At 36.4% G+C, this 22,291-nt stretch overlaps 2 protein-coding genes across 5 annotated transcripts in view; both read left to right on the top strand.

Annotated features, from left to right (window-relative positions):
* RYR2 (ryanodine receptor 2) overlaps positions 1–22,291 on the top strand; it is a 452,105-nt gene that overhangs the window by 151,782 nt on the left and 278,032 nt on the right. For all 4 annotated transcript variants that reach the window (XM_049830593.1, XM_049830592.1, XM_049830591.1 and 1 more), the window contains exon 4: positions 4,241–4,261. In XM_049830593.1, coding sequence (XP_049686550.1) covers positions 4,241–4,261 — 21 coding nt within the window. The remainder of the gene's footprint in view (positions 1–4,240; positions 4,262–22,291) is intronic.
* ACTN2 (actinin alpha 2) overlaps positions 1–22,291 on the top strand; it is a 396,531-nt gene that overhangs the window by 326,628 nt on the left and 47,612 nt on the right. The window lies entirely within an intron of this gene.

Here is a 22,291-nt window from a genome sequence, read left to right as displayed (position 1 = left end):
TTAACTGCCTTTTATGTCTGGTTAATGTAGTCCTGGATATCTGCAGCAGTGAAAAGAAATTGTTGGAAAACTAGTCTTCCAGTTTGGATTAAATGCATTTAAAATGAAAGCTTGGCTGAAAAGACTGGAGCTCTTATGGCCTTTGAAGAGAAGTCAGCAAATGCAGATCGTTCTCTGAAGTTTCTGGATTAGCACTGCAGTAAATTATTAAATCATGGCTCTATATTCTTCATGGAGGACTTCTTACTGCAGTTATATGAAGTCCTAAGAGAAGTATGAAGACTCTGTAGTATAGTGTTCTCATCTAGTTCAAGAAGTGAAATTATTTTGTAATCCTAAATGCCATCTTTAATCTTTTGCTTGATTCTTAAAATACAATTTTGCATCCTTGTTTTTTCTCCTTATAGCACTACCTGTATTCCTTAGACATCTATATGTATGGGTGCCATACCATTTTACTATCCATAAAGCACTACACTCTAGTTTGAAGTGTCATATTTTCTACTCATTAAATTAATTATGTTGATGGCTACTTGTTAGTAGTAGGCAGTGAAATAATTCTTTCAAGTTGAAGTTAGTAGCTTTCTGTAAAATGATTAAGTATTGTAGTATAAGTAGCCCACACTCACTAAGTAAATTCTAGAGACATTGTATCCTTCACCCTTTCAGTAATGCTGGTATTCTCATGGCATGATAATAATTACCCATCTTTAGAACTGTCACATGGCAATGAACCCACAAAATTTTGGTATCTAATATTAGCCAGTGTTATGTTGTTTTCTTCTGGGGAAATTTTTCCAAGTACCCAGATACATGTGGAAGGGATATTTCTAAGCAGCATACTGCATGTGAGGTGGATTAAGATGGATTTTGCTTCCTCTACTGGAAGAAATAATGTAAAGGATAAAGAAAAAGAGAAAAATTATTATATATCTACCTAACTGTTTTCTTTTTCCAAACAAAGTGACTTAGTGATCAGGAGAGAAAATGAGCCAGAAGAGGAATAGTTATTGAATTACGTGGATTTGGATCTATTGTGATGAGGCAAAATTTACTGTGCTTTATAAAATAAATTATTGTACTGTTCTTTCAGACTGTGGTTAACATAATGTATGATTGAAATAAAGTAGTTTACAGTGTAAAATACCACAGTGAGAGGGAACTTAGAGAAGTGACTGCCAATCCCTGCCTGCCATCCCCCCAACCCTTCCTGAAGTTTAAACCTTCTTAGACCAGTTGGAAGATACATATCTTTTAACAGGTCAAGAGCTCAGCAAAACTTAATTAATTTATGGTAAGAACAGGTAATTCCAATTCCAAGGAGCATTAAGCACTCCAGAGAGGGAGGTGACAAGATGTGGTCTAGTAGAAGGGACTTTTTTATTTGGGTTTGTTTGTGGTTTTTTTGTTTGTTTTGGTTTTGGTTTTGTTTTGGTTTATTGGGGGGAGGTGTTTGTTTGGTTTGTTTTGTTGTGTTGTGGTGTTTCCCCCTGCCTCCCCAGATTAATGACTAATGTGTATATAGCAAAAGGAGCTTTGGATCTCAGTGTTTCCTGAATTTTTATGTATACTAGGAAATCCACGGGAAAAGGGGATCCTGTGTATTGTAGTCTGTGAAGGCAGACAAGACGGCATTGTCAGTGTGAAGCAGAGTCTGTATTTAGATGTGCTGTGAAGCATCTGCTTGCTTGTTATCTGAATCATAGCTTATATCTTAGATACAAGCACTAGGCTGAGATATCCATTGTTTAATTTCAGTTTATGTGAGCTTTACATCTATTTTGTCTACATTAGAACAATTAATCTTAGATATGAGTAATCTGATATACCTGTAGGTTTACCTAATCTGCAATACTCGGAATTTCCAGGCAAGTAGATATATTATTAGGTCATGTTTATGCCTTTTTTTGCCCCCAGATAGGATACTAAATGTCTTGAAGGTCACAAGTCTTCCAGAATAGGTTCCACTGGGTAAAAGCTATCAAAATTTTATCTCCATACATTGCACAGGCAAGTTTTAAAACTTGGGACAAAGTGGGTTTTAAGAAAGAAATGTTTTTGTGTAACTTCAGTAGCTGGAGGAGCTCTCCCACAGATGGCTAGAGAAAAGGGAGCACACCGGATCCGGGAGGGCTCTCAAGAGGCACACAGCAGGCGGCCTAGAACATGGCTATAATTAAAAATGCAAGATTTTACTGGGCTCTGCACTGTACCATGCTTTCAGAAGCAGATCTCTTTGGATGCATTCATAGTCTTTCCTGAATGACCATCATGTAGGTGTCAAACTGTAGGGTTTGACAAGAGTACATGCACAGTTCAAGTGGTTGGACTGTGAGACGCTACTGAATAAGTGTGCCTTTGGCATATGCCAAAGCCTGTTGACAAATCTACTTGAAGATGGGTATACCAATTGTCGTGGTTTAGTCTATACAGTTTATAAATACTTGACAAATACTGCACTTGACTCTTGAAGATAACTGGTGTCCATTAACATAAAGTAAATGGACAATTCGGCAATTAGAAGGCAATCGATTGTACAACTGATAATGTACGCTGAGCTTTGAGTGGTTTCTTTCTGACACCAATTGTGGCTGCCCTGTTCACTTAAATTTTGGGACAGTGAGAACTTCTCAAAGCAAGGCAATAAAGTGTGAATCGATTCACCTCTTCCTATCATTGTCACACAGTAAGATTGCTTGTAATGTTGTTCTCGGTGCGTATACAACTTTAACAAAACAAAAGGCGTATCAAAAGCAAGGTAATAAATGAAAGACTTATACGTGAATCTAACTTGGCTATTGCTTACTCTTTTTTTTAAGGCATTGTAGTTGTGTTGATTGTATTTAGATTTAAATCATTGCTTGCTTTTCTAACTTATCCACATCTTATTGTATCTTTTCTTATATTGCATCTATTTTAGAACACTACGTGTTTTTTAGGAGGGATTTCTGCAGCTGTGGTTGATAACAAAAGCCACAGTAAAGAGTATTAAAAAAAAATAGAGACAAATCACAGAATTTTGATTATAAATCTAAATGCAGTCCAAATCTCAGAAGAGGGGTAGGAATTTTCAGATTAATAAATGCTTATGAGTTTGTCATGTTAGTTAGTTGGCAGGTCAGATGGTGTTTTCTAACCTTTGTGTGCTAGCGGGACTGAAGAATATTGAAAATATAAAGCTTCATTTTAATTGAATATATTAAAGAAAGTGTGAAAATTTACTTTGAATAAAACTATTTTAATAGAAGAGAACTAAATACATTGCCTTTTATTACAGTAATTTCACAAGTAAGCTGGAATCCAACTACTACTGGTTTTGAAAATTGCTCATGGTTTGCACTAAGCTATCTTAAATGATTGCTAAAATTTTATGTGACATCTGCTAACAAAAGGCCAATGTGTACCTGCAGTAAAACCACAGAAGGCTTGACATGCTGCAGAGTTTTCTGTGCTAAGTCCAGAGACAAATCTGCTTCAGATATGCTGTTGTTGGTGCCAAGTAAGTTTTTAATAGGTAGTGCCATACTAACCTTTCTAGTAGCTGAAATGTGTTCTAGTAGATACTCTCAAACCTTTCTGAGACTGTAAGATGATCCGAAGACTTTTTAGAGAGAGTAATTTAAAATGTGTTTCCTTAATGAACCTTGAAACAGTTTTGTTCATACAAAACCTTAAGCTTTAGAAGTGATTCTCTCATTCCTCATAGGAAAAATGAATGGCATTTTGATGTTCTCTGTTCTTAGGCAAGATATTCTCTTATACTGCAGGTTGTCGGGTCAGGGTTTGACAGGTACCCCCTAATTTTAATTTTCATATTTATGGCATTCATTAAAATGGCAAACCTTGAAGAGCAGCCACTAAGCCTTTTCGAGTGAATAATGTTCACTTATGACAGAGCTTTACTCAAGAGAAAATGGAGATATGCTTTGTATGTTTGACTGGTTGGTACTGAATACAGTGTGGAATTAATTCAGCATCGGTCTTCATTTGCTGCCTATTATCTGATATATAGATAGACATTTTGGACTTCCAGAATTTGAAGTGCTTCCCATAAAATAAAGACAAAAAGTGAGGAGTTGGCATTTTAAAGAGGAGATGCCAGGAGAATAGCTTCTACTCTTACATTTTCTTTCATACTAGATACATTTCCAAAAATGTGAAATGTTAACTTCAAAATAGACTTTGATATGCTGTATTTAAGGAAAGAGATTTACTGATTTCTTGCTTTTTCTTTCTACAGCTAGTTGATGTGGAAAAATGGGTATGTGATTCTGTCTTTTATTCACTTGATCCCAAATGTTTCATGTTGCCACTGAGTCTAACCTGTCTGTTTTGATACCCTCTGTGTTCATGACCCTTCAACTTGCATGGCTCAAAAAAAGAGGCAAATACATGGTCATGTAGGATCTGGTCATTCCTGAATTGTCATACCAAATTTCATGCTACCACAATGAGTTTTCTCTCTTTTAATTTGATTGTAGAATTGTGTAATATAAATGTATGATTATTGCCTGTCAGTTTTGAGCCTTGCTGTCTAATGTTATAACTCCATTCTGTAACCCACCCTGCCTTTTCCAGTATAGACACTGTAATCCTAAAATGCATGACAGTAAGATAATTAATACTGATAAATATTGTGTGACGCCGGAACTAGCTGCAAATAATATACATACAAAATATTTAATGATGGAGAACAGCTGCTACAGAATAAAAAAAATCATTCATAGATCTTAGCAAATAAAGCCAAAGCACAGTTCTCTGCTGAATGTGTTGTTAAGGCCTTTCCTAATGTGTCTGTGTTTACCATGCATATTCGTTTGGGCATCTGGTATAACTCCCCTATATGGGACATGTTTACGTATGTTTTTCTCCAATGTAATCTCTAACATCTGCATATGTATGAGTTAGTAGTCATAAAAGTGTGTGTAGAATTGTTTGTTCACATTTAAAATGTTAGAAGCCTGTCTGAAAGCTTGGACCATAATAAGCCTCCTTGATTTCTTAATACTTAATTTGAGCTGCACATGACCAGAAACAACCTCAGATGTCCTTTAGTATATGGCCAATATCATAGCTAGAGCACTGGTCTCACTTTATTTCAGCCAGGCATTACAGAATTTTAATCTGTGATTATGACACGTTTATAGTAAGTAGTGACTCAAGTTGTAGCTTCCTTGAGACTCCTGTAGGTAAGTACTTTGTTTAAATGGTGGCTTAGGCTTTTCAACCCCCTTTCTACTCATGTATTCCCAACTATCTATGTCATATGACATATATATGTAGATGTTTATAATATTTAACAATAACTGTAGTTAAGTATTAATTTTACCTAATTGTATCAGTATGACAGCATTATTCATACTCTGTGAATCTGATATTTGTGACAACCAGCAAAGTTTTATAGAGATTGATTTGGAATGTTTTTAAGCCACTCTGATGGTTAGGTTATCTTCTCATTTTCTCCACCTTTTTAATTACAAGTGAGAGGGCTTGGTTCTAAGTCTTTAGATTCTGTACTTTTATTTCTATGAATAATTCTGCTATAAAGAGAAAAACAGCAATAAAAAGGAAGTTCAGTAGTATACAGGCACCTGGCTTCATAGTTCATGATGCATCAAAAATGGTAAGCCAGAATTTTATTGGTTACACTGTGACATGTCTTGTTTTTGACTGAAATATTCAAAGAGTGTATTCTTGGAAAATACAGGATTACCTCCATAAATACAAGTCAGCTCTGCTTTTTTGAAAAAAAATTTCAGAATTTAGTAACATCAAAATGTTATGCCTTGGAAGGACTGCTTCACAGAAATGTTCCCTTAAACCATTTTAAAGAGAAATGGTTCCCGTGACAGCAGAGCTAGTTTCGTTCCGAGTTACATTGGCTAAGCTCTTTTTTTAATAGACCAATTCTGTAATCCATTCAACCTCCTATCTGATGGAGATGGAGTGGGTGCTGGCTTTACTTCAAATATGAAATTATTCTATCTCAGATGAGCTGTACTTTGCCCTGTAAAGCAGCTTTTAACCACCTCTATAATTCCAGAGTGTTACCAGAGGTCTTCCGGTGGGCTGCAGCTGTACATACTGAATTAATGCATCAGAAGGCTGGCTGTTGCACAGCTGCATGGTCACTGAGGCCAGACGCCTCATTCTAATACATATATTTCTTCATAAGCCATTTTCCAATGGAGAACACACAAGATTAATGCAAGTGTGTTCAGTTATGTCTGTGTACCTGTGGACACCTTGAAGCCCAAGCCCAGAGCCTAAGTTGGACAAGCTTCATGTCAAATTAATGACCAAATTAGTAACTGATCGTTGCTGCAAGCAGTTTCATGCCTCAAAGGATAAGCTAGAGTCATCCACTTCGGAGCTGACTCCAGCCTGTAAAGTGTGCTAACAAAAATTTTGGAGGGAATTACTCCAATTACTTCTGCTGTGCTTCTGCTGTCAAATGACTATTATTCTTCTCATGATTTTGTTCCAAAATCTGTATTCTACTGTAAGGCCTATGTGGCAGTTGAAGCTAGGTGAAAATTAAATGGGCTGAAAATATTCCTGGGACCTTTGGCTTTTTCCTTTTGTCTCTCAGCAGGTAGGACTGTGAGGGCTTGTAGGTCTGCTTCAGTGCTGAATCAAACAGGTTAAAGACATCTCACCAAAAGTAAAAACTAATGGAAGTAAGGCTTACCTTTTCATCCTGGTCCCCATTTCATATTTGAAAATGGCTCTTCTGCTTTTAATTAAACTACCAACGGGGAAAAGCCCAGCATTTGATCAGAGGGTTTTACTAAATTTCAACTGAAACTTAGAAGACACTGAATATATCTTATTTACAGGGAAAATAACAGTAGTGAAATAAACTGAAATTGAATAATGCATAGTGAAAGGAATTCCGTTCAGTCTGCCTGTCATTTTTTCTCTTTTAATGTATTTATAAAATAAGGGAAATAAAGTGGCTGTTGCTGTGAATTAGCAACTATTGGTGTTTGTTTGCAAATTTGAGATTTCAAGGTGGGTGTTGTATACTTGAAGGGTTTGATTTTTTTTTTAAGGGACTTCTGTTCTTATAAAAGCACCTGAATGTCTGTCTTGACTTTCAGAACTACTGCTTAGCACTGTAACAGAATTCAGTGTAAGGAGTGGGAATTTTCTAGGCCACCTACTGTTTCCAAAACCTGGCCTTTTTTACACATTTGCCCACATATAGCTGGTGAATTATTTTGAAAATTTGGCATTAAGAGACATCAAGAATGATTGTTTTCAAGACAGATTACTCTGAAGAGCTTTTTACCTGATGGGAAACCAAGTGTATTGGCTCTTAAATTTAGAGTGCAAGGGACAAGGATTTTCATCCTTACACAGGCTAATGGCAAAGCTGTGCTAACTGTAACATTGTAGGATCGTCTGCAACTTTCAAATAGACAGAGGAACCTCTTCTGTTGAAGGCAATGGGAAATCTTTTTCTCTTCCCCTCAAATAGTTGTTGTGTTAGCTCAGTTTTATGCCACTAGTAAAACTAATTTTCAGTTTCTTTGGAGGAAAGAAACTTGCAGAATAAGGAAACACACTTTAGACACTTTTCAAAAGAATTGCTTTCATTACAGAGACTTCTGAATTGAGAAGTGAATAGATTCTGTCTTTGAGGATAGTGTGCATTGGTTAAATACAACAAGTGGATTTTGGCTAGAGGAAAAAAGCTAGGGTTGTTGTAGAATTTGGAGTGAACCACAAAATAAAGCTTCATCAAGACAAATGGTTGCAGTAGTATGTCTTCAGTGCCATTAAAGTAATTAATTGCACATCCCTGATTTATAATCAGTGTGATTTTCTAACATTAAACGAATTATCTAAGGACTTAATTTTTATTGAGCATTTTTTGTTCACACTAGGTTCATTTACATAAATATAGATTTATTTGTCAGATTACTGTGGTGGGAAAATATGCTAATTATGCACACATATTTGATCCGCCAGTTTAAGGCATTTGCATTTAAATTTTAGATATAACATAGGCTGCAGAGGTGACTCAATGCAGGGAGTAATATCAGCAGTGTTAACATAGGATCATTCAGTTTTTCTCATACATTTTCTCTTGAGGGAAAATGGGAGGAGATAGCACCGAATGATGTTAAAATGAACAGGCTTATCGAAATGGAGTGACTATGGAAATGCTGCTTAAAATGCCACACCTATAGCTATAGTTTCAACGACATCTGCAGTTCCATCCTTAGTGTACTGTATGTTGTCATGGCTGCTAATTGCAGCACAAGTCTAATTCACATCATCAAAAAAAAGTAATACAAACATTTTCTAAGTACACTTCTTCTTTTCAAAAGAAATCTGTGTGCAAATCTGACTGGCACTAAGTTTAATAGAATAGTAGCATTTCCAGCTGTATAGTAGGATTCCTTTGGTATTTCTCCTTCAGTCCGTATTATAGATCTGAGAACTTCAAGCTGTGTTCTGTGTAGTAATTACTGTGAATTGCAGCAAACTCTACTTTCAGTTACTTGTTTTCAATACTTCTTGGTTAGGTTAGTGTAAAGATCTGATATTTCTACGTAAGCAAATACAATACAATACAAGAATAGTACAAAAGATATAGTCGGGCAATAATGTCTAAATTAAAAGGATTTTAAAACTAATCTTGACAACTTTGCTATAAAAAATTCCAAATAAAATAGCATTGCTGTTACTTTTTAATCTAGCCAGAGAGCCCAAGAATTAAGGTGAGATTATAAATTACAAGGTATTTGAACAATCATAGTAAGTGATACGCTACCCAATAGCTGTCCAAGGAGCCAAAAATATAATAGCCCAATGTAAATATTTACATTGACAACATATCCTTTGTGTCCTCAGATAAAGCTTCAATAGGTTTTAAATTTTATTTATTTAATTAATTTATTTAGAAAACAGTTAGGATGATGGATAGAATGATGGGTGTAATGTGCCTCAAATCTAATAATTTGAAATCCTTATTTTTTCCTTATTTATTTATTAGGTCATGTTCCAAGCTATACAGGTAATCTAGCTGCTGAGTGCTAAGTTTAGTTCCTCCACAAGGATGATATTTGTGTGACACTAAGCACTCACATAGTCGTTTGTCCCCAAAAGATCAGACAGCATATGCACCTGCAGACTTAAGTCAGTGGAATATGGTTATCCAGTTGTTGGTTACATTCAGTTATCAGTCCTACCTCTCAGAAAAACTGAGAAATTTGGATGCTAGAGAAACAGGTGCATGTAAACCAGGACATTCTGATTTCTTGAACAAGTGAATTCTAAAGGTGAAATGGTATCTTCGATGCATTTAGTCATCAAATTTGCATTGATTTCAGTAGGACTGGATTTAACAGAGACACTTATTTGTAGTTCAGAAGTACTTCAGAAATCCAATTATTACCTTGCTTCTGAATGCACAGTAGAGAACCTCCAGTGGATTCTTGAATTTCAGTATCTAATACAATATAGGTGTTCTGTACTTAGTTTGTAACTGGTCAGCTCTTCAGATATTGAAGGCGCTTTAGGCGTTTACGCTGTAGACAGTGTAGGGTTAGCAAGTTATTTAGACTCCTAATTGTAGTCACCACAGAGAATCAAACCCTTCTAGTGCATAGTTGGTCCTGTCCTACAGAAAATGTCAGCTTAATAAATCAGATGAATTGCATTCTAGAAATGACTGTCTCTTTCTTGACTGTAGAGTAAGTCTACACAACGAGGTGAAATCTACATCATAAATCTCATCCTTAATAACTCTTAAGACTGAGCTTGTTTTTAATAGTGTCTCCTACTGGATATTGCATACCTCTACATTGTTTGTTAGGGTGTGTAGAATGTCACATTTCAAATGTTAATGTGACCAAGCTCTACTGTCATCAGTGCCGCTCCACTGATGGAGCAGGAGCTTTGTGTATAACTGAAATAACATGTCGTCACAATTTGATCTCTTCTTTTACTCTTAGCTGTGTTAGTGTTGAAGTGTACAACAATTATTTGTTGTACTTAGTGACTGTATCAGTCCGTCTTTTTATCACTTTAACACTTCGGTGTTAGCGTTTGGAAAGCAATACCTTTCAAGAGCAATGGATGTTAGAATGGCATTAAGAAATTTCAAATTATAGGTCTGTTCTATCTGTTTAATTTTCAAATAGACATTCTGAATTACTAATGTTAGTCCAGAAACTCACGTGTGCTGTTGTGCTGAGGCACAGAGAGCAAGCGTGAAGGAGCAGAAAGCTCTTTCCTCTGCAGAGGGTGAGTTGGAGAAATTGCTGGTGTAACAGCTTGTTGCCTACCTGAAGTGTGTCATTTCTGTCATTTCTGTTATTTTGCTTCAGGGTGGTGCGGGTTTGGGGTTTTTTTTGTGTGTGTCCCCGCCAAGGTGAGAGTTAATGTTTTTCTAAGCAAGCATTCTCCTTTAGCTAAGAGAACCCTTGGAGAACGTTCTTGCAGAAGGGTGTGACAGGAGTATCTGGAAGCCTCTGCCCTGTCCATTTGCTGGTAGCTGGGCAGCTGAGGCCAGCACAGTTCATGGCACATAACTTCTTAGGCTTGGCCTGAAGTTTTGCTGGGGCATTCCCTTCACAATGGTGGATGGATATAACATGTATTTAAGTGTCTGCTATGAAGAGAAAGCATTTTTACAACAATTAAGTTTCAGAGTATTTCTTCCCCTGGTGGTTTTGAAGCAGTAGGTGGATATATGTGTTCAGGCTTCCCTTACCCACTGTTGTCTTTCAGGATTTCTAGCTTGGGGCGGGGGACAGTTCATGGCGCTTTCTGTCTCTAAGAATGACATGTAAATCACCTTCAAAATCATTAAGGAACCAGAGTAACTCTGAAGAACACAATATGACAGATCCAAACAGATGACAATTGTTTCTCATTCGTTACAGTTCATTTAATATGTCCACTGAAGAGAATAAATTGTTAAATCTGGTCTTCCAAAAAAATCCAGCACAAGAAGCTGCTGTATCATTTTAGTAATCAAGGGAAGAGATAAACTATTCACTTTAATTTGAAGCTAGTTAAGAGATTACAGTCAAGCAGTTAAATAAATTATCAAGAAGAGAACCAGAAGGTTTCACAGAAGGACTGTTGTTTAATGTACTTGTAATATGGAAAAAGCAGTGGGGTTGCGTAGTTCTCAGAATAAAATTTCACAGTTGAATGACAGCTGGAAGAGTCTGAGGTCTTTGATGGATCTAATCTCCTTGATAAACTGACAGCATGATGGCAAATGAAAGTCAGTATTGATAAATATAGGAAATGTTATATTAGAATTAATCCTGTAATTAACTTGTTTCTGTATTAATGAATTTACACACACACCCCACTATAGACAGCTAAGCAGACTTCTGGTTAGTTTCTGGAGCCACCCAGTAAAAGCAAACAAAATACTGGAGTGACAAGAAGTGGGATGAATAATAATGTCAAAATGATCTTACTGTATTTTAAATCCTTCCTTTATGGGGATGGTGGACAGCGTGCGTGATCTTTAGTTTTGGTCAATTTGTTTCCAAATGTCTAACTACCAAATAGACCTGGAAGGCTTTTAAGGAGAGAAGTCTCTGAACATTTTGAGATTATTAGGTTATACTTTTTTTTTTTTTTTGCTAGAACATCTTGTACATCTTTGAGAACAGATACTTCTGTTTTAAAAGCACGTACGAAATGAAAGGACCCAGTCTTGCTTGGAAGCTCTCCAGTTAGACTCTCTTTTCATGTGGGATAGAGGTTTGCTGCCAAACTTCAGTCCTTAACTTCAAACTTTGTGATATCAAAACAAGAATTGGTGAGGTCAAAAGAGGAAAAGGTGGCCATAGGGCTCTTGCAAAGAAAAACAAATCACTGCATGTAACATAATGTATCACTCTCCTTTTATTCTTGAGCAACCTCCATGAAAATTAACCTAAAAATTTCCATAATCTTCGGACATCAGTCATGTTGCACTGATTTATGTTTTTTTTTAACCACTGCATGAAGTATTAGTAATGTTTTAATTTTCTTAATTTATTGTGCATTTACATATGATATATTACTACAATAATGGTGTTGCTCTCCAGCACTGCACTTTGAATGCAGGACTCTACAACTCGCGTTGTACTTAGCTAGAAACGATCTGCAGAGCAAGTTGTTTAAGATGATCAGGCATGGCTTCTGTTTTACCTGTACTGTGTTTTATCTTTAAGCAACAAGTATTTAATGTGCTATATTATTTAAAGTAAAAAAAATCTGAGAAAACTATTGCATAAAAAAATGATGAAGCCTTTTTCTGAGCAGCTGTTTTGCTTTCTAGCACGAGCTATATAATTATGCTAATTGCAATGATAAATGTTCCTTTTAAATGTGGTTTGTAGTTCTGTGTGTCCCACTCACTTTTTTAGGGAAAACAAATCCCATTTTAAGCACCTGAAAGCAAATATTCATTTCACATTTTCTCTTTTTTTTCCCCTTCTCGTGGCTCTACAGAAATTTATGATGAAGGTAAGCAAGTTAAACATTTGGTGTGATACTTTCTGTGAATTCCTACAATTTAATTTAATTCATTCTTTTTCTTTATTTTTAACATCAGCATCAAACTTACCTTCACTAAAATGGCACATACTGAATTTGGTAAAAATTTGGAATTAGAAACCACAGTGACTTTAGCTTGGGCTGGGGTTATGTTTTATTTAGATCATGAATGACCAAAGGCAGGCACCTTTGTGGAGAGAGGACTCTGGACTGGAAAGAGGACTCTAGACTGGCTTCTCTAATTCTCAATTCATCCTTACCCTTTCAGTGAGAATGTAATACTATCCGGTAAATAAGAAATCTTGAGACAATGAATAAATAACAAAAGTCTCAGTAAAACATCTGGGTGTTTTGGAAAGTGGGGACAGCACACTGTTTGTTCTGTTGCAAGAATGCTGTTGTGATGGTATGGTGTCTCAGTGGGGTGAGTGGGGACCCCTTGGGCTGGAGGTCGCTGGCCCTTCACTGCCTCAGGTCAGTAAGCCTGTGCAGGAGCTCTGATTCTCAGTGCTTTTATTTATTTATTTTTTTATTTCAATTTTTTTATTTATTAAGACTGTGACAAGGCACTTGGTGAACCTCCAAACATTTTGAATATCTGACATTTGAATAATTGGCTGTGATTTTAGCCAAGATGGGTTGGTTATCCATTTTCTACTTTTTCCTTGAATTATCAATGTCTATCCTAACTCATTTTCTAAAATGACTTGTTTACTGATTTTCATCCCCTAAGAGTTTGCTGTTCTATGGTATGGTCTTGCTTCATTGTCATGCTCCAAAAGGGAGGAATTCTGGGCTAGATAAGCAGTGCTATTTTAAGGGCTGGATTTAATGATGTCAGAGGAATTTTCTTAGCATGACTCCTCTGCTGATCCATCTTTTCTTCCCACTTGGCTGTCTGTCTTATTCTTTCTCTGTGAGTTTCTTTCTCAAGTGACAAGGATGATTCACATTCCTTGTATCACACAGCAACAGAAAAAGCTTAGGCACAATCCTTAACTTGTGAAAAATGTCTCCCTCCTCCACTTATTTAGCTCTAAAATAACCAGGAAGATTTTTATTAATTCCTTCTATCTCCTATGCAGTGAAGGAGGAGGAGTACGGGGGAAGAGAAATCTTCACTAGGCTAAGGGAGAAATCGATAAATTTTATCCTCTTGGGCAATTTTTTTCCAATCCAGTGAAAGTGCTTGAAAGTAGGAGTTTGTAATGAAAGTATTGCCTCAGCTGTAAATATAAATGTTTCTTTGCATAGAAGGCTGGAAACAGATGTTCAATATTATTTATTTTTGTTTTATTTTCACTGCTGTATCTGCTTTTCATTGATGTGAAGTTTCCCATTGCTGGGAAGGTGATAACATAAATGTAGTTTTGGAAATATGAATTGTGAGGTATATTTGAAGTGTTTCTAATTATGCAGCTGTTTATTCTGCCTCCCAACAGGTCAATATTAGCAAAATTGGGATCATTTAGCATGGTGCTGGCACAAATGTTTATCATCATTACCAATGATTCCAATCTTTGCAATATAGACAGTAAAATATCCATGTGTTCTTAACCAAATAAGACATGCTCATGATTTTTATTGGCCAGTTGATGTATTCAGGTTCAGATTTTTATGTGATATTTATATAAAGAATAATTACAGATTTTAATGCAGCTTTAAAAGCAAGCCATCCTTCGGAAACATATAGTTTAGCTAAACTCCTTTTTCTGTTCTTTGGCTTGGCACGACACAAAGTAGGAAGTAACTGCTGATCATGTCAGGGAAAGAAGTTTGGTTTGTTTCCTTTTTTTCTTTTTTTTTGGGTCACAGAGCTACATCATTATCTAAGAGTAGGTATCAGCAGAGTCATCAGTCATACTAACCTCCATACCTGAATTTCTGCAGCATTTACTGTTTAGTAGTGAATTCCATGAAAAGTCAATCAACTAAATAGTTATTTAAAAGTAAGGTGGAAAGATTAGAATATGTATAGCATATCTAAATTCTTGATAGATTCACTTTCCTGTTTGTTAATCCATTGTAAGACGATATACAGGCTACAGTGAGACAAACAAAGAGGTTTTAGGCTGGTTTGAATTCGCTCTTTAGTGTTGCTGTTATTTGATATGAGTAGGGTGAAGGAATATTACCACAATGCTACATTTCAGTGAATTGATTTACTTTACGTCTTTAAATTCTAAGCAACTCAATGCTATGGGTTTGGTGCCAACCACTGGAAACGGCAGCCCAAGAGCACGGCAATTGCAGAAAGGTCTCATTAGCATTTTTGGGTTTTGGTAGAAGAATTCAAGGCATCTGGACCTGGATGCTCTTACCTGCTGAGGAAATTCTGTCTTTTTTGTATCAAGATTTTTAAAGTAAAATGGATACTTCTATGAACAAGAAGAACATGTAAATCTCCTTGGCTCACACTATGCAACTTTGTTTGTAGTCTTTATTGCTTGCAGCATTTTCAAGTTCTCCAATGCTGCTGAAGATGTAATTTCCCAGTGTTGCTATTCCAAGTGTGAATTGTTTAGTTTTGCCTGACTAATCTTGTCTCACAAGCCTTCTAGCTCTCTTCGAGGGTTACTACACAAGTTCTGCAGTGACTCAGCCTGTTTCCACACATTGTTTTCACCACTGCTTGGGGTTTTGTGGACTCTTTGGCCAGCATTAATCCCACAAAACTGAAATGCCTGACTTACAGCCATGGATACCCTAAGCTCCCTGTGTAACCACAAGCAGAAGCATAGGTATCATCACAGAGTTGCTCAGATTCTAGGTGGGCTGAATTACTCACCAAAAGTGCCTTTTTCTTTCCACGGGCTCTTTAGTTGCCTGAGGCTAAATTAATCTGAGTTTCTGTTTTATCATCAAGAAATTCTTTTAGCTTTTCATAAGCTGTTACTGATCATGCTGGTATTAAGAGAACGAGCCTTCCTGTGTTTTCCAGCTGCCTGTTGTCTGGTATTAGAAAGAAGCTCTCATTAGTCACCTGAATTTGTGTTCGGTGTGAAAAAATTTAGACAGTGATACAATTGTGGGGAGTAAGAGGTCTCATTGAACGCTTACCTGTAGTGGACTCCAGTTCTAGTCAGCTTGTAGGATTGTATCATCACTTCTGTATTTAGATGAATACTGGCCTCCCTCAGCATTGGTCTAGAACAGATTAAAAAATTGCATATTAATAATGAAATCAATAGATGAGTAGGTTTTGCATTGCTATGGAAACATAATTTTGAGCATCCTTTCCTCTACAGAAATGGTTGTAGCCTGATGCCAATATTTATGTGTGGAACCATAGTGAGATGGTTTTAGACTGTGGGACATCCTTCCCTCCTATTCCTCCCAGTTCCTTTTAGTCTTTTTCCAGTTTCTTTCACTTCATGGCTAATTCTGCCATCATGGAGTTTTCCTTCTCCCAAGTAAGGACTCAAATGCTTTCAAGATCCACATTTATTCCACATTGCTGTGGTTTAACCCCAGCCAGCAACTAAGCACCACACAGCCACTCACTCATTCCCCCCTCCCCACCCCATGGGAAAAAAAAGTAAAACTCGTGGGTTGAGATAAGAACAGCTAAATAGGACAGAAAGGAAGAAAATAATAATGATAATAATAAAATGACAATAATTATAGTAAAAGAACTGGAATATACAAAACAAGTGATGCACCAGTCAGTTCCCGAGCAGTGATCCGCGCCCCCCAGGCCAACTCCTCCAGCTTATATACTGGGCATGACATCACATGGTGTGGAATACCCTGTTGGCCACTTTGGGTCAGCTGTCCTGGCTGTGTCCCTTCCCAACTTCTTGTGCGCCTCCAGCCTTCTTGCTGGCTGGGCAGGAGAAGCTGAGAAATCCTTGACTGTAGTCTAAACACTACTTAGCAACAACTGAAAACATCAGTGTTATCAACATTCTTCTCATACTGAACCCAAAACACAGCACTGTACCAGCTAATAGGAAGAAAATTAACTCTATCCCAGCTGAAACCAGGACACACATCCTTTCAGTACTTTTCATTCTATCTTGCAGATCAGAAGCCCTAAAGAATTATATATAAACAAAGCACATGTTCCTCATTGTGCACTCACAGTTTTCTTTGTAAAGAACCAGCTCCGGTTAAATACTTGTATTAGCCTGCTGGTTTAAAAACTTTCATCAACCTCTTGCAAAAGGCGTTGACGCCAGCCAGCAGCCTTACATCTCTGATCTTGACACCCAGTAGTTTCTGACTGGGAGCAGCATAGTCCAGGGCCTAAATATACTTTTACTCAGAATGCGTGGTAGTTGATTATTTTTGAGCCAATACTTGTGATCAGACCCACGTTTCCTATCTGATTTCTCTTCTAATGGATCAAACCCACAATTTCAGAATGTAGTGACTGCTTCTGAATGGGAAATTTGACAGCCCCAATGTGAGTCCCAGGGAAGGGACTTTGAGAAGGTTCCATCACTGGAGGAACACATACTTTGTTTCTATATAATTCTTTAGGGCGTCCATCACTGGTAGGTACAATTTCCTGCTTGGTTTATTTTTGTGGTGGTGATGGTTTTTAATTTAAAAGGGTTCAAAGCAGGTAACTGTAGGATATTCTGTGTTTAATTATATACTTCTGCTTATACATTTGAACTAAATGTCTAGATGTAGACATAGGATTTTTTTTTCCCCCTCATTCTGTAGTTTTCTCATAGTATAAATGTTAGAAATAAACTATGGAACTTCATGAAACTTGGAACACATTCATCATGGAGAAAACAATGCTTTCATATTTATATTTGCATGTGGTTTTGTAGTAGTATAGGGGTCCTCTGTTTGACATGCTGTTTTCTCCAGCTTCTATTTTAAGTGTAAGATGGCTGTCACTAGTAGAAACAATTAGCTTTTCCCGTATTTTGTTTAAATACAAAAGTGGACAATATTGTTGTTTTAAATACCAAGTTGGTGTGTTTTGAAATCACTGTTCCATTATTACATGTTGCAGTTTTAAGCTGCTGTTAGCATTTTAGGTCTGTGACAACACTAAATCCAGTAACCATTGATTTCCCAGTTTGGCTTTGGCAATAAAGTGTTAACTTAGGCTTTGCTTCAGAGGCTTCCTCCATCTTAATGAAGTGTAAGTACTCAGTGCTTTAAAGGACATTGTTTTACTCCACTGTACGTATGAAATAGCCACTGAAAGTCATATTTGAAATTTTTTACGTTATCTTGCAGTATTTGCCTTGGAAAGCATTTGTGAAGAAAAACAGGGAGCACCTTGCTTATACTTTACAGCTGCTCTCACGTGTTAAACTTTTTCAGTGCCGTGTAGTATTATTTAGAAACCCATGCAGAGCAACACTGAGTGGTCCTAAGTTCCATCTAGACTATTTGGGCTGATGTTTCCTATGGCTGAGTCTGGGGCACAGAGGAAATACCAAGCTAAACAGCTGGTTGCAATTAGGTTGTAATTTACCATCACTGTAAATTAGATGGATTGCATTTTTGAAGGATTTACTACTGATGTCTTCTAGCTTAGTGTTTACTTGATTTTTTTTATTTTTAAGTCCATCAAAACTGTACTTACTTACAACCTAGTCTTTGTACTGTCATTTTCCCTACAGCATGTGCCACTAATTCCATTTCTGCTCTTATGGTTTCATCATGGAATGAGGCAGGAAAACCCATTACATTGTTCTTAATAACTCCCTGTGTTATCTTGTATGATTTTCTAGAGAGTGTGCTTCAGTTCCTCTGTTCTTATGACACATTCAGTATTTTTAAATTGCTTTCATGGGTGACTAGAGTTGTCTGAATAGCCACATGCTAAATGCAGTTGCTGTCAGGCTTTCTCAAGCATTGGATTTTGTATAATGACAGTGTTACAAAAGCTTTGTCTGTACACACACAAAACACTGAAATAACTATCCTATGTAAGTACATGCTTTCACATGTTTGTCTTTCTCTGGTATTTCCCTGAAGCTCATAGCTTTTTCCCTTTTCATAAATTTGGAGATTGTGTAGACCTGTCAGCAAAGGAATGTCAGCATTTGTTTACAGTAGACTACTCACTGGTCTAAGAAATGTTTTCTCTAGTAGAAATAAGGCTCTTCTCTTGAAAAGAAGGGAAAGGTAATGGCTATTTGACTCCAAATCTCCTTGGATGCCACAGGGCTATTCACTAGTCTCTAAAAATTCTCATCTTAAGTCAGGTTCCCAGAAGCAAAAATGGCTCCAAACCACTTGTTCAGTGTCACCGTGACAAATTTCCTGCAGCTTCTCATGTACAGCCACAAGTGTAGCAATGCAGCCGTAGGCACAACTGGTGCAAGTACTACTGTGTGAATTAACATCAGTGAAATACCTATTTTAATCTGTCAGGTGATTGCATGTCTGTACATATGACACTTGTGTATATACAAAATTGTACAGATATAAAAGGTCTGTTGAGTCATGTATAACGTATCTTACTGCAGGATTGGTATTCCCAGTGACATAGATAAATTTTTGTTCAATCTAATTATAAATATTTCATGTTATGCTGCTTCTATCAGTTGCGTATTTTACTAGATAGTTTGTAGGTTGTAATTTTTAAGTTCTTTTTGGCATTTAAATCCTATTTCTATTAAGAAAACAAGGAAAATAAGTATTTCCCAATTTTAACTTATTTTCATTCTGTATTTTTGTTTCAAGATAACAGTCTTTACATCAAATTAAGCAGCTCAGATCTTAGTAGTCTATTCTCATTGCCTGGTCTAACAATGCATTGAACTTGAAAGCTGTTTATATATTTTGAATGCTAATTTCTTCAGCTCTAATTGTTGTTGTTGTATTCTAAATTGCCTTTGCTTTGGCAATGGCTTTTGGGTAATGAGAAGACTCCAAATTAATCTTGTATTCCAGCTGCAGAAATATTAGACTAGAGGTGGGCAGTTTATATGAAGTTTTCACAAGCAGTGTGAATTTGCCCTGTATGCTTTCAATCTCAATTTACTGACCGTAGTGTTTACCAGTTCTGAAGGCTTTGCAAGTCTTACTCTAAATCCCAAATTCTTGGAGGATAAAATGAGGAGAAGAGTTTTGCATTCATATAATTGATACTCCTGAATGGCATAGTTTGTAGAACTTAATGGATAAATTCTTCTTTGAACACAAATGTATTTTTCTCCTGCTTGGTTTTATTCAAGGAAAGTATTGTGCATCTTAGAAATTAATCTGAAAAATGGAAATTAAAAACATAAAGCAAATAAGACTCATTATAAATAATGTGGTGGTTAGAAACTTGCTTGCATTATAATGCCATTCATATATTTGTGAAAAAATCTGTGGGCATTACAGATTGAATTAGTCAGGGTTGTGGCTCCCAAGAAGTCTTACTTGCAGTGTCTTCTGAAATATTATTTTTTGACTATTACTAGAAATCGGTGAAACTTCAGTGGCACACCTCATCTTGGAATGTTGCATCTTTGCCATAGAAGTCCAATTGTTAACTTTCAAATTTTTTTTTATTTTAATAGTTTTTTTTTAAAACATGTGGAAAATTTACAGTTCTCTGCAACATTCCAGGTAGGAATGGATTATTTTGAAAATCAAAGACTCTTTCAGTAGACAGTCATGGCCCAACAGCTACTTCCTATGCAGTTTCTCGCATAAAGATAAATGCTGAGTACTTAGTTGTGAAATGAGCCTTTAAAATAGGAAATGAACTTATAGGTATGTACATATCCTGCAAGTCAGGCTCCAAAATGGAAGGCAGTTTCATAGTACCAGCTTTCTCTTCCAGCCTTTCCTGTATTTTTCTATTTCATCTTTTCACTTTCCCTCCATGTAGATGGCTTGATTATAATTACCTCTCAGAAACCTCTAAGTGGAAAATGCTTGAAATGTTTTTTGCAACTCTTTGTTTTCTGTCTAAGAAACAGAAACGGAAAACTAGCTTGCATTTTTTTAATGGGGAAAATTTGGTTCAAAAGAATTACTTTAGTCCTCTTGGGAAAAAATGATCTAAAAAACAACTCCCCATTTTTCACAGACATGACTGAAATTTTTTTGAGCCAACTTTTTTCCTCTCCAACTACAAATGGGCATTTAACAAGATAGGTGCTAGACAGACAAATGAATATGGCCAAAACAAGGGCAAACTAACATAGCTGTGATTTTGTTAATCACACTATTCTTCTCACCTTTTGTACAACAGGCAACCCAATCTGTAGTTAAGTATCAAATTTGTGCCTAGTAACACAGAATAATTTTGATAAAAATATCAGTGAGATTTCAAATTTTTGTCCATATTAGTGACTTTGTTGGATACCTATGCCTGCTGTTGATAAAGGTTCTGGTAAAATCTGAAATGTTGGTAAGGCAGTATGTTCACAGCGGTTTTTCTCATCTTTGCCAGTGTGATAAGCAGCAGACATTCAGCATTCATCTTTGGCACAATGGGCCTGACATTATCAAATGTCTCGTTCTTTCCTTGTGCCTTTGGAAAAAGCGATGGTAGTAATGGTAGTTCAAAGCTAAATCTTCATGTCTTACTGTCAAGACTGTGTCTGTGACAAAGACCATGATTTTTATTCTTTCCTAATAAAAATTCATGTCATTCAATCTTCCACAGAGGTTATTGAATATGTCTCCCTGCATTTTGACTGCTACGCAGTTTATTGAAGGTCAAACTACACCTTTTGTCCATCAAGATCCTCTCTTCTCAATAAACATAAAAGCCAGAAATTCCTGGCGGTTTCTTAAAAGTGCTAAAATGATTATGTTTTTGAAGTGCCTGCTTTTTCACCACCTAGTCCTCTTTTTTTTTTCCTTTGACCAAGTAACTCAAAGATCAACAAATATTATACTAATGGATAAAAGATAAGGAAGGACAACCAGTAAAGGAGGAGGAGAAATAATTTTATGTTGCCACCATAGCCATTCAGTTAAATTGATCTTCAGCACTGAAATGAAGCTGCCAGAGAGATAACATAGTATGATTATTTCCAATTTACTCTGTAATGAATCTGATGCTCCAGTCAAACAGAAGGTCAGTCTACTGTGATAAAAAGAAAGGGTATAAATGCTGTATATAAGACATAAAATTAGGAGTCCTATATGAGAGACTAATACTGCTTATGGAGTTGTCACATTTATAGACTCAAAAATGTGTATTTATTGGTACTGCTTGAAGAGTGTGATGTGCATAATGTTACGCAAGATGTTCTGTCGGAGGAAGAGAGGCATATGGACTTATGCTTTTGACAGTGTCTTGTCTGACAGTCTTTGCTCCTGACCAATGTCAGTCAGCTGCGTCTCAGTCTAAGGAATTCATAAATCTTTATCAGAAGTTGAAAGGTTGCTCATGCTTTAATAAGATTTATTTATGCTTTCATGAGTGTTTAAACTGATTATAGATAAATAGAAACTGTAATGAAAATATTGCGAAAAAAATGGTTGCAGTTTCTTGGGATAAAAGTGAATTTTATTACTTTGATTTTCTTTCACTCAAGTTTTATTCTGCATTTCTGAATAGGAATGTTTACTCGGGCATGATTTCAGAACGCCAAATCCTGCTGAGTTAGCTTCGATGTCTTTGAGCACTTACCTGGCCTAGCAGATAAAGAATTCTGTCTGATAGTATTTAAACACTGTGAGGCAAGCAGTCTGGAGGTTGATGATCTTCAATGCGGTTCATATATCATTAATACTTTCTGGTATAACAGGGGCAATACTCCAGAAGCGCTCTCTGTATATCATTTTGGGGGAAAATGGGTGAATATGGAGAGATTTAACAATACTTAAGGGTGTAGAGGGT

The sequence above is a fragment of the Accipiter gentilis genome, chromosome 28, assembly GCF_929443795.1.
Source record: "Accipiter gentilis chromosome 28, bAccGen1.1, whole genome shotgun sequence".
Taxonomy (NCBI): Eukaryota; Metazoa; Chordata; class Aves; order Accipitriformes; family Accipitridae; genus Astur; species Astur gentilis.
Note: the sequence above shows the minus strand (reverse complement) of the source record. Positions and strands in the feature narration are given on the sequence as shown.